At 43.0% G+C, this 17080-nt stretch overlaps 1 protein-coding gene across 2 annotated transcripts in view; it reads left to right on the top strand.

The window, feature by feature from the left end:
* The window catches only part of SHF (Src homology 2 domain containing F), a 272777-nt gene that overhangs the window by 159946 nt on the left and 95751 nt on the right, over positions 1-17080 (top strand). For both annotated transcript variants that reach the window (XM_075857869.1, XM_075857870.1), the window contains exon 3: positions 3062-3280. In XM_075857869.1, coding sequence (XP_075713984.1) covers positions 3062-3280 — 219 coding nt within the window. The remainder of the gene's footprint in view (positions 1-3061; positions 3281-17080) is intronic.

Below are 17080 nucleotides of genomic sequence, written 5' to 3' on the forward strand. Positions count from 1 at the left end.
TTAGTTCATAAACATCTTATGTTCTTTTACGGTTTTAGTCTGAACATTTGCTATTTGCTTTCATGAACAGTGGATTTAACTTTGGTCCTGAATTGCTTCAGTGATCAAGAAATAATTGTATTTGAGAAACAAGCGGTTGGAGATAAATATATCTGATCCATATACTTGGTTGTTTCTGCAGCATGTGCATAGATTTCGGCAAACCTATTCAGATGAATAGCAGTCGTAGAATTTTCTACAACACGTCTGCCGTGTGTGAATCATACCCTAAAGCGGTGTTAAATGGAATGTATTGCCTATATTTTCTTTTACTAGTTTAAATCCAGATAGAGTAACATATTAGCCCACATTTACTAAGGCTGTCTAATAGTTAAACAGCGTAAACTTAGACCAGGCAGGCACAAAATGTACCAAGCTTATGGCACTGGTGCACACTGCATGATAATTTTGGCGCAACTTGCGTTACCAGTTCGATACTTTTCTCCTTCCTATACCTCTTTTTATTTTGCGCCTGAATTTGGTGCCTGTTTTTGGCACACATTGGTGAATTTTAAGCCACGCTCCCTTTCTGGTAAGTCACACTCTTTACCGACTTAACAGCACCCCCTTTTTAGAACACTTTAAAAAGTGGCTAGTGAGTAGTAAACCTTAAAATTGCGCAAACATTTTGCACATTTTTGGAGACTTTCGAGACCTAGACACCATAGTAAATCTGATCCATTCTTTTTTTTTTTCCTAATCTCTCTTAATTTTTTTTTTTTAATTTTTATTCTATTTTCTGTACATGATTATGGGGGCAGCCATCTTGCCTGAGCTGTTGTTAACAGCATTTAGGAGATACGATATGCTTCACAGCAGCCACATGGACTATAGTAACCTGTGAACAGGAGGAGACCCATTGACTTCTATGGGAGAGTTTTCTAGACATGCTCTGTGACCTGTGCAGAGGTCATTGTGCAGGAAGGGATAGGAGAGAGCTGTGTCCATCACCTATAGTGAGTGGTGGATCCTGTATTATCTATATAGAGGTATTACCTTTCATTGTAATCCTGCCTGTGATGATCACGAAATGACTGCTGAGAAGTGATCCCTACAGAGCAGGAAGTGTCAGTTTATTGTGAGGCTCAGTGGCCAAAGTGAAAACTGTGAAATTAAAGGATTATTTTTTAATATTGATAATGACATAGAAAATAAAAAAAGCATCACCAAAAAATGATTTTAAAATATGTTTAACAAAACTTTATTCAAACAATAAAAACAATTTTCTCATAACGCATTTGCTTTATAAAAAATAAAAATAATAATAATATAAAACTAATTGTTCAAATAATCTCTTTGCCTATTAGGGCTGCTCAAGACTCTCAAGCCAAATTTGTGAATATATTAGTTGATACTTTCCAGCGATTTGCTCAAAACTTTAGTTCTCTCTAAATATGACATTGTGTACTATATTTTGCAGCTGTTATCTTCAAGTTGCAATCTCAATTTAAATGAATGGTAACCATAAGAGGACTTTGCAAAGCTGGCGCCCAGGTTATGTGTGGGTTGGCACGTGGGAGTTTTTCAGTAGAGGCGTGCCTTCTCTTTGTGTACTAATTCAAGAAGCACAAGGACTTTGACTGTAACATACACTAATCGAAAGGCATGGATAGACAGTAGGGGGAGCGAGAAGTGGCAAAGAAGAGTCTTCATCTACAGTTTGGGTGACCTGGTAATAAAAATAACATTAGACGTATATCTGCCTACAAAATAGCTGGCAAAGGTTGCAACTTCCTTCCCATAGGTACAGTAAGAAGAGCCGTTATCAAGCACAGACTGCTGATCTAGCTAGTGAAATATTGTGTAGACCAATAATTTAAGTAAAAGATTATTAAACTTCTAGACTTTGTTAATTTTATTTAGCAGCAATAAAACACAAGTGGCGAGCCTCTGATCTAGACTTAGATTTATAGCTGTTTAGTCCTTAGTGTTGTATGGGTTTATAGCTTCCTTTCTGTGGCTGAGACTTCTCTTTAAACCGACACTTATTTCTCCAATTTCCACAAAGCTGATCATCCATTTTTTTTTCTCCAATGGGGAGAGGGGACTAAGCCATTGAATAAGAGTTGAAATCCAAAATGCCTGATTCATTTACCATCCAGGATCGGAGTCAGGAGGCCCCCATACCCATTAAATAGTCACCCGATCCCGATGAATTAGGCATGGTCAGCTGACTTTTATCTAATGTGTATGGCCAGCATTAGAAAGCCTAATTGATCACTGATTGCTTTGTATACACAACATTTATGGGCAGTACTGTGTACAAAACAAAAATAAATGGAGTTTCAGGTAAGGCTTCCTTTACATCTGTGTTCAGTCTTTCTGTTGTTCCGCTCCATCATAAGAGCAGAACAACAAAAATATCGGAAGTGCCTGACAGAACCCATTGACTTTGGGTTTCTGTCTTGTTACCAGATGTTCAACAATCTACACCGGAGCCTCTGATGCAGTTGTGACCACAGCCATTCTCTCAGGGGAGAGCAATATCTGTTATGAATATCGCTTTTTCTCTGGGAGGCAGACATTTTTTCTGTAGAGACCAGCATGGAAGCAGCTACCTGGGATTAAGAACAATCGAATAAGCTTTTTACCACAAACCGGGAAGTCCTGTCTCTGTTGAGCGCCTATTAGTTACACTTCAGACACGTTTCCTTGCATTTCACTATAGGGAAAGCTGCTGCCTACCCGAGAGAGCGTAATCTACTCAATACATAATGCACAGTCAGACAGGAAGACAGGCACATTTACATGACGTACACTTGGGAATCATCTGAGAAACACTGGTAAATAATTTGGTGTAAGTGTCTTTATAAATATTTTTTAGCTGAATGTATTTGCATAAAGTTTCATTCCAAGCTGCAGATTTCCTTCTGTTCCTTTTCATCTTCTAATTTGATCAGTAAAAAAAAACAGTTTATTTTTGCCTTGTTTATGTAAAAAAAATAGAATGGAAAGATTGTAAAATAATGAGTAACAAATTCATTCAAGTCAATGTTTTTGTATTTTTTCTGTGTTTGTACAGAAATTCGCAGAAGGGGATCCAAAGATTTGCCTTGTAAACCCTTGCATTTATATGACACACCGTACGAACCATCAGAAAATGGATTAGAATCGGAAGGCGAAAAATCATCAGGTCAACGACCACGTGAGTCTAGACTGCCACAAGATGATGAGCGGCCTCCAGAAGAGTATGACCAGCCTTGGGAATGGAAGAAAGAACGAATTTCTAAGGCATTTGCAGGTCAGTGGATAATGTACAGTCACCCAAATTAACACTAAGGAGGTTTTATATGAGGTTACCATGGTCATAGCAGGAAACCCCATTAACCGTACAGGAAAAACAACAGATATGATCTAGAAACAAAGGTCAGAAGAAATCCATGCTGGTTTGACTATGCTAGCTGCACAGACTGGAAAGTGACTTTGATTGAATTTGTTAGCGTTATTTATGAAATTCCTCATTTATGTAACTTATGTACAGATACCATGATGAGGGTTCTCTGTAAAACTGTGTAACGTTCGCCGCTGGGAATCTTCCACCATCTTTACATATGATTTCTATCAACACTAATGCTCACAGCATTGCTTATGTAAATAAGTTGTGATGCATAAATTTGTGAACACATTACGTAAGAGTTTCTATATAATCTATCTATCTATCTCATATCTATCTATCTCATATCTATCTATCTATCTATCTATCTATCTATCTATCTATCTATCTATCTATCTATCTATCTATCTATCTATCTTCTATCAAATTAAAATTCAAAGAAGCTTTATTGGCAGGATCAAATACATATTAGCATTGCCAAAGCAAGTAAGAAGTAAGGGAATGAGGGATAGTGACTGAGGGATTGGGGGATAGGGACACATCTAGGGTCGGGGTTATACAAGTCCATGGCATATCATGTCTCTCTCAGTCTATGGGATGCAGTGACATATTGTGCCGCTATGTCCACTGTGTTTTCCTCTTCACCCAGCAGGATGTATAGTTCCTCTTCCATGGAGCTGAAGTCCGGTAAGAGATCAGAGAGTGTCCTGAAGTGAGTGTCCCTCACTGCTGAGTATTTGGAGCAGTGTAGCAGGAAGTGGGCCTCATCCTCCACGGCCTCCTGGTCGCACTTTTGGCACAGTCGGCTCTCCCTGGGCTTGTAGGTTTGTCTGTGGCGCCTGGATTCGATGAGCAGGTTGTGGGCGCTCAGTCTGTAGCAGCTCAGCATCTGTCTGTCTCTGGGGTTTGGCAGTTTCTCCAGATATGGTGCCAGTTTATATTGTCTCTGTAGACCCCGGTATATTGTCAGTTTCTGGGATGTCTTTATGTCGTTCCTCCAGTCACTGATATACTCCTCTTGGTCCTCGTTTATTGTCTTCTTGATTTCGGCTTTTGTGAGGTCGCGCTGAGTGACATTTTCTTCAGGCCGGGTCAGGGTGAGATGTTCTTGGGGGCCTGGTTTACCTGGGACCCCTTGGTGTAGCAAGGCTTTATGGTGATAGGAACTTTGCCTGCTGCTGTGTAGATGGGCCCAGAATGATAGCACCCTCTTCTGGATTGTGAGGTGTATTGGGAATCTGCCCAGTTCGGCTCGACATGCACTATTTGTGGTACTCCGATGGACTTGGACAAGGAGTTTGCAGCATTCTAGGTGGAAAATTTCTGTTGGGCTGGAATCCCACCTTGACCAGTCTGGGTATGTGTCCGGACCTCAGACTTCACTGGCATACAGGAGGATTGGGGAGATGATGGAGTCAAAGATTTTCAGCCAGACCGTCACTGGTGGTTTGAGGTGGTAGAGTTTTCTTCTGATGGCATAGAAGGTTTTGCACGTCTTGTTTAAAGCTTCCTGATTGGTTGATTTCTAGGCCCAGGTAGGTGTACCTGTCGGTCGCTTTAAGTGTGGCGTTATTTAGTGTGAGGGTCGGGTTCCTGGGGGATTTTGAGTTTCTCCTCTGGAACACCATGATGTTGTTTTTTTTTGCATTGATGGGTAGTGCCCACGTGGAGCTGAATTTTTCTAGGATTTGCAAGTTGTCTTGGAGAACTTTCTCGGTTGGTGATAGCAGCAGAAGGTCATCTGCATACAACAGAAATTTCACCTGGGTGTCATGGAGGGTGAGACCTTGTGCTGAGGAGGATTCCAGAGCTGTGGCCAGTTCATTGATGTAGAAGATCGTTGGACTGAGGCTGCAGCCTTGTCTGACTCCTCGGCTCTGCTGGAAATCAGCCGTTCTTCTCCCGTTCACCTTCACGCTGCATCTGTTCTCTGTGTAGGAGCTTCTGATGACGTCATAGGTTTTACCTCCTATTCCGCTCTCCAACATTTTCAGGAATAGGCCCGAGTGCCACACTGAGTTGAAGGCCTTCTTAAAGTCCACAAAACAGGCGTATATCTTCCCATGCTTTGTATTGTGGACATGGCTCTTGATGAGGCTGTGCAGGGTGTAGATGTGGTCAGTGGTTCTATCTATCTATCTATCTATCTATCTATCTATCTATCTATCTATCTATCTATCTACCTCATAAGTATCTACCATCAATCTAATCTATCTATCTTTTGCACAGTGGGTTTTGCTCCATCAAAAACCACTCCGCAAAGTTGCACATGTTTTTTCGGTATACTGTTTTACATGCAGGTATGTAATGCATCTATAATAACTATAAAAGTGAGGTTTAAAACTGTGCAGAAAAATGCACCACGTAAAATCACCCAAATGGCACACAAGCTGTCATATCTATCTCTCTCTCTGTGCTAATGTCTTCCTTCTATCTTGTACACTGAAATGTTATGCTGTCGTATCAATAAGAAAATTAATGAGAAAAAAAAACGTAGACGGTGCACTTTTATTGTTTTATGGCATTGATGTATAGGATATAATAAGAGTTTTTAAAAAGCAGTCGTATTTTTTTCCCACATAAAAAAATTTCGGAGCTAAGTTCATGTTTATTTAGAATGAGGCATGGTTAATAATTAAAACAAAACATAAAATTGTGGAAGAAAAATGCATGCAAATATTGGTTAGGACAAGCAAATTACAGAAATTTTATTATAGAAATGATTTTATTGTAATTTCAATGTGAATAACGGGTTCGTGAGTAAGCATCTTACATATATTAATATTTATTTTTATTTAAGAGTTTTTAACCTACTGAATCTCCCATTGTCTAAAAGAAAAATTGACCTTGTTGCCTATTACAACCAGTTAAAATTTAGATACACTGAAAAGTCGAAAGCTAAATTGCATTTGACTACTTTTGTCTGAAACACTTTAGATAGAAGGCACAGTGTACCTATGATATACTGTAATAGCTATGTATTCCTCAAGTCTCTTCAGCTGATGGCCTGACACCTTTTACAGCCCCTTAGTACCAATGCAATACTAAATACTATTATACAGTACTGATGGATATTTTTTTTTCTACTGCTGAAACCTTCACCGATCACGAGAATGAAGGGGCACAGTTCTCGATGAAAAGACATAGCAGCAGCCACTTGAATGGGGCTGAGCTGCAATTCCACCTGGTGCTGTGTCTGCACAAAATGCAAAGGGGGCATGATGTTCAGGTCCTTCAATCTCATGATTGGTGTGAGCCCCACCCGAAGGTCCACTACCAATCCAATCACACTCTGAGGGTATGTTCACACGAGGGCGTCCGTAACGGCTGAAATTACGGGGATGTTTCAGCCTGAAAACATCCCCGTAGTTTCAGCCGTAACGGCATGTGCAGGCGCTTGAACGCTGCGTCAATTACGGACGTAATTGGCGCTGCTATTCATTGGAGTCAATGAATAACGGCTCCAATTACGGCCAAAGAAGTGACAGGTCACTTCTTTGGCGCGGGCGTCTATTTACGCGCCGTCATTTGACAGCGGCGCGTAAATTACGCCTCGTGTGAACAGACAAACGTCTGCCCATTGCTTTCAATGGGCAGATGTTTGTCAGCGCTATTGAGGCGCTATTTTCGGACGTAATTCGGGGCAAAAACGCCCGAATTACGTCCGTAATTAGTGCGTGTGAACATACCCTGATGGTGTATCCTATGAATACAGATGCAATACTCATATCTGTGGTAAGTTTTAGTACCTAACATATTACTGTTCTTCAAAAAATGATAAATAGAAAAATGCATTTTCTTAAAGCCTTACCTGCTACACAACGTCTCCCCCACAGTGCACAGCACATACAGTAATTTACAATCTTTCTTGTTCTTACTTAGATTCCCTTTGTCTGATATTTTTTAGCTTCATGATTTTTCTCTTTTGCCTTCGTGAAAGGAACCTAATACAAAATTTTAAATCACAGAGCTGCTTATTTGTATTAGGCTCAGTTTTTTGGCGCTACTTTTGACGCAGAAACTGCATCGGAATCGGCACTAAAAAGCTTCTAAAACCGCCTCCCATTGATTGCAATGGGAGGCAAAGGCTTTTTTTTCCAGAGCGGTTTTTCGACACTTGCGGGAAAAATAAACGGCATGTCCTACCGCGGTCCTGTCTTTGACCTCCCTTTGAAATCAATGGGAGGCAGAAAAAGTGTTTTTCGGCCGCTGAGCTCAATGACCTCGGGTGAAAACCGTGGCAAGAAAGTGCAGGCAGGTCAAAATCGGCCTCAAAATTCCTGATACAATTTTGAGGCAGATTTTTTCTGCCTGCAAAATACTCTGTGTAAACAGAGCCTTAGGCTATGTTCACACGGAGTATTTTGGGGGAGGAATATCTGCCTCAAAATTCCGTTTGGAACTTTGAGGCAGATATTCCTCTCCCTGCACGCCGATTTTCACGGCAATTATCGCGCTGTTTTTCGCCCGCGGCCATTGAGCGCCGCGGGCATAAAACAGCGAGAAATACGCTTTCTCCTGCCTCCCATTGAAGTCAATGGGAGGTCAAAGGCGGAAGCGCCCGAAGATCGGGCATGTCGCTTCTTTTTCCCGCGAGGCAGTTTTACTGCTCGCGGGAAAAAGACGCCGACGCCTCCCATTGAAATCAATGGGAGGCGTTCTCGGGCCGTTTTTGCCGAGTTTTGCGACGCGGTTTCCGCGTCAAAAAACTCGGCAAAATACCCCGTGTGAACATAGCCTTATAGTACAGTATATTGAAATTCCTGTGACTACATTGGGTGTAGATGTAGTCTAGTGGTTGCTAGGCACCATGCAGATTACACTAAAGAGAAATAAACATAGATTCTGCAGTCATGTGATATTAACCCCTTCCCAACATTTGTCGTAAGTATACATTGTGCTTCCCGCAAATTGTCGTATACTTACGACAAATGGATGGCACCGGCTCAGAAGCGGAGTCTGTGCCATCATCCCCGGATGTCACCTGTATCTTACTGCTGACACCCTGCTGTAATGGCGGGAACCAAAGTTAGCTTCGATCCCTACCATTAACCCCTTAAATGCAGCGGTCAAAAGCGATCGCTGCATTTCAGGTGTTGCAGGTCATCTGCACACCAGCAAGGAAATTGCTGGGGTGCCAGTGGCTGCAAAGGCAACCGGAGGCCTAATAGTGGCCTCCCGGTCAGCCTTGTACGGAAGATTTTCAGACGCCACCCAGAGGCGGGGCCTAAAAGGCTTACGTAGCCGTCGGCAAGATGGCTCAGGAGCTGAGTCGGCAACATCAGCAGTGAATGTCAGCTGTATGTTACAGCTGACATCCACCTGTAACGGCAGGAACCAGAGCTAGCTCCGATTCCTGCCATTAACCCCTTAGATACAGCCAGGGCCGGCTCCAGGTTTATGTGGGCCCTTGGGCAACACAGACTTAGTAGGCCCCTTTGCGGGGGAACTCACGGCGGCAGTAAAATGGCATAAAACGTCACTTTGTGCCTCCATATAGACATTAAGCTCTGTTTATGCCCCATATAGAAGTTAGTCCCCCAGTCTGTACCCCCATAAATTTAGTGACCTCTGTAGATAGTGCCACACAGCCCCCAAGGTAGTGCCACGCAGCCCCCTCCTCCCAGGTAGTACCACATAGCCCCCTCCTCCCAGGTAGTGCCACACATCCCCCTCCTCCCAGGTAGTGGCACACAGCACCCTCCTCCCAGGTAGTGGCACACAGCGCCCTCCTCCCAGGTAGTGGCACACAGCGCCCTCCTCCCAGGTAGTGCCACACAGCCCCCCTACCTGGTAGTACCACACAGCCTCCCTCCCTGTGGGTAGTGCCTTTGGGGTTCCCTCTAGGAGTGTTGAATCCCAAGACAGAGCATTGCCGATGCTCCGACTGGGAATTCCGCTTCAGGAGAAACCCCTGTCGTCACTGTCCATATATGGACAGTGCTGTCAGGGGCAACCCCAGAGCCATAGTCCTGGGCCCTCTGCCTGGGACTCCTGCTCTGTTCCTGACATCACTGTCCATATATGGATAGTGATGTCTGGAGTAGAGCTGAAGTCCCAGGCAGAGCGCTAGTAAAGGCTCTGCTCCGGTACTCCAGCTCAGGGAAGCCCCTGACATCACTGTCCATATATGGCTACTGATGTCCAGAGCAACCCCAGAGCCAGCGTTCCTGGGCAGAGCGCTACTAGCACTTTGCCTGGATCACTGCTATGCTCCTGAAAATTACTGTCCATATATGGACAGTAATGTCAGGGGCTTCCCCAGAGATGGAGTCCCACAGCAGAGCAACTTCTAGCACTCTGCCTGGGACTCCTCTTCTCCTGACATCACTGTCCATGTATGGACATTGATGTCAGGGGCTTCCCCAGAGATGGAGTCCCGGTGCAGAGCCGCTTGTAGCGTTCTCCCTGGGACACCTTCTCTCCCTCTGACATCACTATCCATAATATGGACATTGATTTCAGGGGCTTCCCCAGAGACGGAGTCCCGGTGCAGAGCCGCATGTAGCGCTCTCCCTTGGACACCTTCTCTCCCTCTGACATCACTATCCATATATGGACATTGATTTCAGGGGCTTCCCCAGAGACGGAGTCCCGGAGCAGAGCCGCTAGCGCTCCGCCTGGGACTCCTCTCCTCCTGACATCTCTGTTCATATATGGACAGTGATTCCGTGACGACCGCAGCAACCGTACCCGGTGGCCGAGTGGGCCCCGGCACTTGCCCATGGTTGGCAGCAGATCAGCAGCCCTGCCATCGCAGGGCTGCCGACTGCTGCTATGGCAACAGGACGCCTAACAATGGACTCCTGCTCTGCCATTACGGAAGCAGATTAGGTCCCTGCCTTGAGGCAAAGCCTAATCTGCTTGCTGTTGGTGAATGAACGACAGATCTAATACATTGCACTACATAGGTAGTGCAATGTATTAGAAAAAAAATCTGACAGTTGGGCCTTCAAGTCCCCTAGTGGGACTAAAAAAAAGTGTGGAAAAAAAAGTTTTAAAAAATATAATAAAAGTTTCAAGTAATAAAATAAAACACTATCGCCCTTTTTCCCTTATTAAGTCCTTTATTATTGAAAAATAAAAATAAACCATACATATCTGGTATCGCCGCGACCTTATCGGCATGAACTATAAAAATTATTATGTTATATTATGTTAAAAACAATGCCCGAATTTTTATTTTATGGTCATTTTGACCTACAAAAACTTCAATAAGAAGTGATCGAAAAGTCGCATGTATCCAAAAATTGTACCTATAAAAACTATAGCTGGTCTCGTAAAAAAACAAGCCCTCATACAGCTCCGTCAACGCAAAAATTCAAAACTTATGGTTCTCACTACATGGTGACAGAAAAAATTAATTATTTTTACAAAAGTAATTTTATTGTGCAAAAAGTTGTAAAACATAAAAAAGTGCTATAAATTTGGTATCGCCGGAATCGTACTGACCCACAGAATAAACTTAAGGCATCATTTACACGAGCGTAATATACGCGCGTGTGACGCGTGTGTTTTTCACGCTTGTGGCGTACGCACCTATATTAGTCTATGGCGCAGTGCAGACAGTGCATGAATTTTGCGCAGCGCGATTGCGTTGTGTAAAACTCACGACATGTCCTTTCTTTGTGCGCTGTTCATGCATCATGCACCCATTGAAGTCCGTGCGAACTGCGTGATTCGCGCAACAGCTGTCAAACTCTGAATGTAAACAGAAAAGCACCACATGCTTTTCTGTTTACAAACATCCAAACAAAGTGTCATAATGATGGCGGCTGCGCGAAAATCACGCAGCTGTTAAGTGCCTTTTGCGCACGCAAAACGCACACGCTTGTGTAAATCAGGCCTAACGTAATTTAAAACGCATAGTGAACGCTGTTAAAAAAAACTAAAAAAACTATGCCAGAATTGCTGTTTTTTGGTCGCCTTGCCTCCCAAAAAATAGGATAAAAAGTTATCAAAAAGTTGCATGTACCCCAAAATGGTACCAATAATAACTACAGCTCGTCCCGCAAAAAAAAAAAAACAGCCCTCATACCACTACATCAATAAAAATATAAAATTAGTTAAGGCTCCAATAAGTTAGGAAAGAAAAATATGCAGTTGTGCAGGAACTAGGGGAAAAAAAATTCTGTTTCAAGAGGCGGTTTATCAAGGCCTTAAAATTAGGGCACAAGGAAGGGAAGGGCCCAAACATATCTTCTGGAAGCGAGGGTGCCTGTATTATACCAGGACAACATTTTCCAAGAAAAATTCCCCAAACTGCAAAGGTGCGGAGTGTGAACCAAAAGAGGATAAGAAAGGACATAATTTATCAGTGTGACACTGTGTGACACTGGTCTGTGAAAAAAAGGAATGCTTCACAGCGTAACAAATATCTATGGAATATACTGTTTACTGTTTTTTTACCCCATTATTATACCACCTGACTATGCCCCTGATGTACCACCTTACATGTACATTATAAACCAAAATATCAGTAATACCCCAAACAAAAACTACTACCAAGCAAAATCCACGCTCCAAAAGCCAAACCTACCTCCCTTCTGAACCCTACAGTGAGCCCAAACAGTGGTTTACTTCCACATATATGGCATCACAATACCCGGGAAAACCCTTTTAACAATTTTTGGGGTGTGTGTCTCCAGTAGCACAAGGTGGGCACAACATATTTGCCACTGAAATGGCATATCTAGGGAAAAATTGCAATTTTTAGTTTGCACCATTCACAGCGCATTAATTTATAGAAAAGACCTGTGGGGTGAGAATGCTCACTACACCACTTTTATAGATGCCTTGAGGGGTGTAGTTTCCAAAATGTGGTCACTCTCAGGGGTTTCTTTTATTATTTCACATCAGAGCCTCTGCAATTGTGAATCAATACTTCATAAGGCCTCATGCACACGAACGTATTTTTTTCCTCCCGTAAACACTGGCGTAAATACGGGTCCTTGGTCACACGTATTCGACCCATATTGCACCAGTATTTACGTACCTGTGCCTGTAAATACGGGTCCGGTGTCACCAGTATTCCACCCATATTTACGGGCACGTTTTTGCTGCAAAATTGCACTGCACTAATCGGCAGCCCCTTCTCTCTCTCAGTGCAGGATAAAGAGAAGGGGCAGCCCTTTCCGTAGTAAAAGTAAAAGAAATGCATACTTATCCGGCCGTTGTCTTGGTGATGCGTCCCTCTTTCGACATCCAGCCTGACCTCCATGTATGACGCGGCAGTCCATGTGACCGATGCAGCCTGTGATTGGCTGCAGCGGTCACATGGGCTGAAAAGTCATCCCGGGAGGCCGGACTGGAGGAAGAAGCAGGGAGTTCTGGGTAAGTATGAACTTCTATTTTTTTTACACGTTGATCTATATTGTGATCGGTAGTCACTGTCCAGGGTGCTGAAAGAGTTACTGCTGATCGTTTAACTCTTTCAGCACCCTGGACAGTGACTATCCCCTGACGTCGCCTAGCAACGCTCCCGTAATTACGGGAGCCCCATAGACTTCTATGGGCTTGCCTGTGCCGTTATTATGGCCTGAAATAGGACATGTTCTATATTTTTCAACGGCACGGGCACCTTCCCGTAAGCTTACGGGCGTTTTTACATTCGTGTGCATGAGGCCTAAATCGTCAAATTAGGCCTCAATTTCGCATGGTGCTCATTCACTCCTGAGCCTGGTTGAATGTCCAGGCAAAAGATTAGGGCCACATGTAGGGTGTTACTAAAACTGGGAAACACCACATAATAATTAGGATATGTTCACACGCTTAGCAAAAAATGTTTGAAAATACGGAGCTGTTTTCAAGGGAAAATAGCTCCTGATTTTCAGACGTTTTTTTATTACGTTTTTCGCTGCGTTTTTTTACGGCCGTTTTTTTAGCTGTTTTTCTATAGAGGTAATGAAAAACCGCTCCAAAAACGGCTCAAGAAGTGACATGCACTTCTTTTTCGTGGGTGTTTTTTAATGCGGCCATTTTTCAAAACGGCCACGTAAAAAAATGCCCCGTCGGAACAGAACACTGTTTTTCCCATTGAAATCAATGGGCAGATGTTTGGAGGCATTCTGCTTACGATTTCTCAGCCGTCTTTCGGCCGTTTACTGCCTGAAAATTCGCCGAAAATAAGCCGTGTGAACATACCCTTAGAGAGCTAGCATTTAGCACCCTTGTCCTTCCTAAACACTCAAGGGGATAGGTTTTCCAGACATCGAATCCTATTACCACTACGTACAACTAGCCAGGATAACTGAATGATTTGATCATACTTCGAGTAGACTTGGGGCTCTCATAGAGGAGGCCACCATAGGCATCCCCCTATCCTCCCTTCTTTGGCTTGATAAACCCAATGCAGCCCCTTTACTGTCTAGTAACGCTCTTACCTCTGCTTCCTATCTAACATGGACAAAGGGTGAAGGGATGAAATCCCTGCACCAGACTCCGTCTCCCCTGATGACAGTCCGAGACCTTGTGCAGTCACAAACAGAGGCTTGGAGACTGTCCTGCCCTTCCTAAAGCAGCGTCCTGCAGCAAATATGATTTCATACTATCTAACAGGGCTGCTCCTATACTCCCCAAATTGAGTTCTAAGCCTGGATTCTCTTCCCTCAATTTTCTCTCTTACTTTCACCTCAGACGATGTTACTTGGGAGCGCTTAGGCAGTGACCACTTGACCGCCTGCCATCTTGGTTAGAAAAAACCCTCCTCCTTCGCCAACCAAGAAGCTTATTACATTATACTATAACAATCTCATTAAGATTAATTCATCGGTACGGCTTTCCTTTCTTAAATCTTGGGAGTTGGAACTGAATACTACTTTTTCTGACAAAGACACCAAAGAGATTTTTAGAAACTCCCCTGGGACCTCTAGATGTATTGAATTGCAAGAATCCTCATACAAACTGACCTCTAGGTGGTACAAGACTACTTGGGTTTTGAATAAAATATGTACTGAAATCTCCCCAGACTGCTAGAGATGTCATAAAGCCCTGGGAGCTTATCTACATTTATGGTTGGATTGCGAGAAAATCTCTCCCTATTGGGAACAGATACAACATGCACTTAACACCATCACACACTCCTCTTTTGTTATAACACCATGAGCAGTGTTCCTAAATCTGTGGTCGACATTCCCTAGGGGGGTCCCCAAGGAGCTATGGCTACAACTCTTTGCTGATGCCAAATCTCTGCTACCGCTGTATTGGAAGACCGAGGCTGGGCCACCTATAAGACACTGGCTTAGGAAAGAAGCCCTGCTTGCTAGAATGGAGGAGCTTTTGCATCTTGAATATCATTCTCGTGCCAAATACCGAAAGAACTGGGCACCCAGGTTTGCGTTCTGCAAAAATGACTCCTTTCAACATCTTTTGTGTGAAGACCCACCTATGTCCGATACTGTCAACTGATATTTTGCTTCTCCACTATTTGGAGCTTATTTTCTAACAAACCCACAAGATTTGTACTTGAGACTTCTCTCCTTGTACTTACACTATAATGTTCATATTACATTATTGTTCTATTTGTTTTGTTTTTTTTGTTTTGTCTATTGTAGAGATCATGCTGTGTACACACTCTTCTTCTAATTGTGAATCCTAACAATTATTTGTATACTGTTTACACTGTTGCTTTTACTCATATTGTAATTACACTATTGCCTTTCTGTAAAACCTCAACAAAAAGTAAAGAAAAATTAATAATTAGCAATCTCTCTTGTTATGGAGGCACAAGCTGGGCACGACATATTGGCATATCTATGGAAAAATTCCCTTTTTCACTCCAACATCGAGTGCACACTAATTTCTGCAAAACACCTGCGAGGCTAACATGTTCACTACACCACCTAGGGGGTGTTACGTCTGGGGGATTTCAGCTGTTTTGGTCCCACAGGGGCTTTGCAAATGCGACATAGCGACCAGAAACCAATCCACCAAAATCTGTACTCCAAAAGCCAAATGCCGCTCCTCCCCTTCTGAGCCCTACTGTATGCTCAAACAACAGTTTATGACCACATATGGGGTATTGCCGTACTCAGGAGAAATTGATTTGCAAATGTTGGGGTGCTTTTTTGTTGAGAAAATGAAAAATGTTGAGCTAAAGCTATGTCTTATTCACTGCCCAATTCTAATAAAATCTATGAAACACCTATGGGGTCAATATGCTCACTACACCCGTAGTTTAAAGAGGCTCTGTCACCAGATTTTGCAACCCCTATCTGCTATTGCAGCAGATAGGCGCTGCAATGTAGATTACAGTAACGTTTTCATTTTTTAAAAACGAGCATTTTTGGCCAAGTTATGACCATTTTTGTATTTATGCAAATGAGGCTTGCAAAAGTACAACTGGGCGTGTTGAAAAGTAAAAGTACAACTGGGCGTGTATTATGTGCGTACATCGGGGCATTTTTACTACTTTTACTAGCTGGGCGTTCTGACGAGAAGTATCATCCACTTCTCTTCAGAACGCCCAGCTTCTGGCAGTGCAGACACAGCCGTGTTCTCGAGAGATCACGCTGTGTCGTCACTCACAGGTCCTGCATCGTGTCGGCCACATCGGCACCAGAGGCTACAGTTGATTCTGCAGCAGCATTAGCGTTTGCAGGTAAGTAGCTACATCGACTTACCTGCAAACGCCGATGCTGCTGCAGAATCATCTGGTGCCGATGTGTCCTCGCTCGTCTGACACGATGCAGGACCTGGGGAAGTGACATCACAGCGTGATCTGCCAGAAGCTGGGCGTTCTGAAGAGAAGTGGATCATACTTCTCGTCAGAACGCCCAGCTAGTAAAAGTAGTAAAAACGCCCCGATGTACGCACATAATACACGCCCAGTTGTACTTTTACTTTTCAACACGCCCAGTTGTACTTTTGCAAGCCTCATTTGCATATATACAAAAATGGTCATAACTTGGCCAAAAATTCTTGTTTTTTAAAAATAAAAACGTTACTGTAATCTAAATTGCAGCGCCTATCTGCTGCAATAGCAGATAGGGGTTGCAAAATCTGGTGACAGAGCCTCTTTAATTCCTCAAGGGCTTAAGTATCCCAAATGGAGTCACTTTTGGGTAGTTTACACTGTTTTGGTCCCACAGGGGCATTGCAAATGCGACATGGTGCCAAGAAACCAATCCAGCAAAATCTGTACTCCAAAAGCCAAATGGCGCTCCTTCTCTTCTGATCCTTGCAGTGTGCCCAAACAGCGATTTATGCCCACATAAGGGGTATTTATGTACTCCAAAGATGTTGCTTTACAAATTTTATGGGGCTTTTTTTTCTTTATTCCTTGTGGACATTGTGGTATTTTTGGGTGTTTTCTTTCTTTTAGCATCACAAGACCTCTTCAAACTCTTCTGACATGGTGCCTAAAATATCTTATAACAGAAAGAAGGCCCTAAAATCCTCTAGGTGCTCTTTTGCTTCTGAGACATGTGCTTCAGTAAATTAGCACACTAGGGCCACGTGGGATATTTCTAAAAACTGCAGAATTTGGGCAATAAATATTGAGTTGTGTTTCTCTGGTAAAACCTTCTGTGTTACAGAAAAAAATGGATTAAATATGAATTTCTGCAAAAAAAAAAAAAAATCTGTAAATTTCACCTCCACATTTCTTTAATTCTTGTTAAACGCCTAGAGGATTAAGAAACTTTCTAAATGCTGTTTTGAATACTTTGAGGGGTGCAGTTTTTAAAATGTGGTGACTTATGGGGGTTT

The sequence above is a fragment of the Rhinoderma darwinii genome, chromosome 3, assembly GCF_050947455.1.
Source record: "Rhinoderma darwinii isolate aRhiDar2 chromosome 3, aRhiDar2.hap1, whole genome shotgun sequence".
Lineage (NCBI taxonomy): Eukaryota > Metazoa > Chordata > Amphibia > Anura > Rhinodermatidae > Rhinoderma > Rhinoderma darwinii.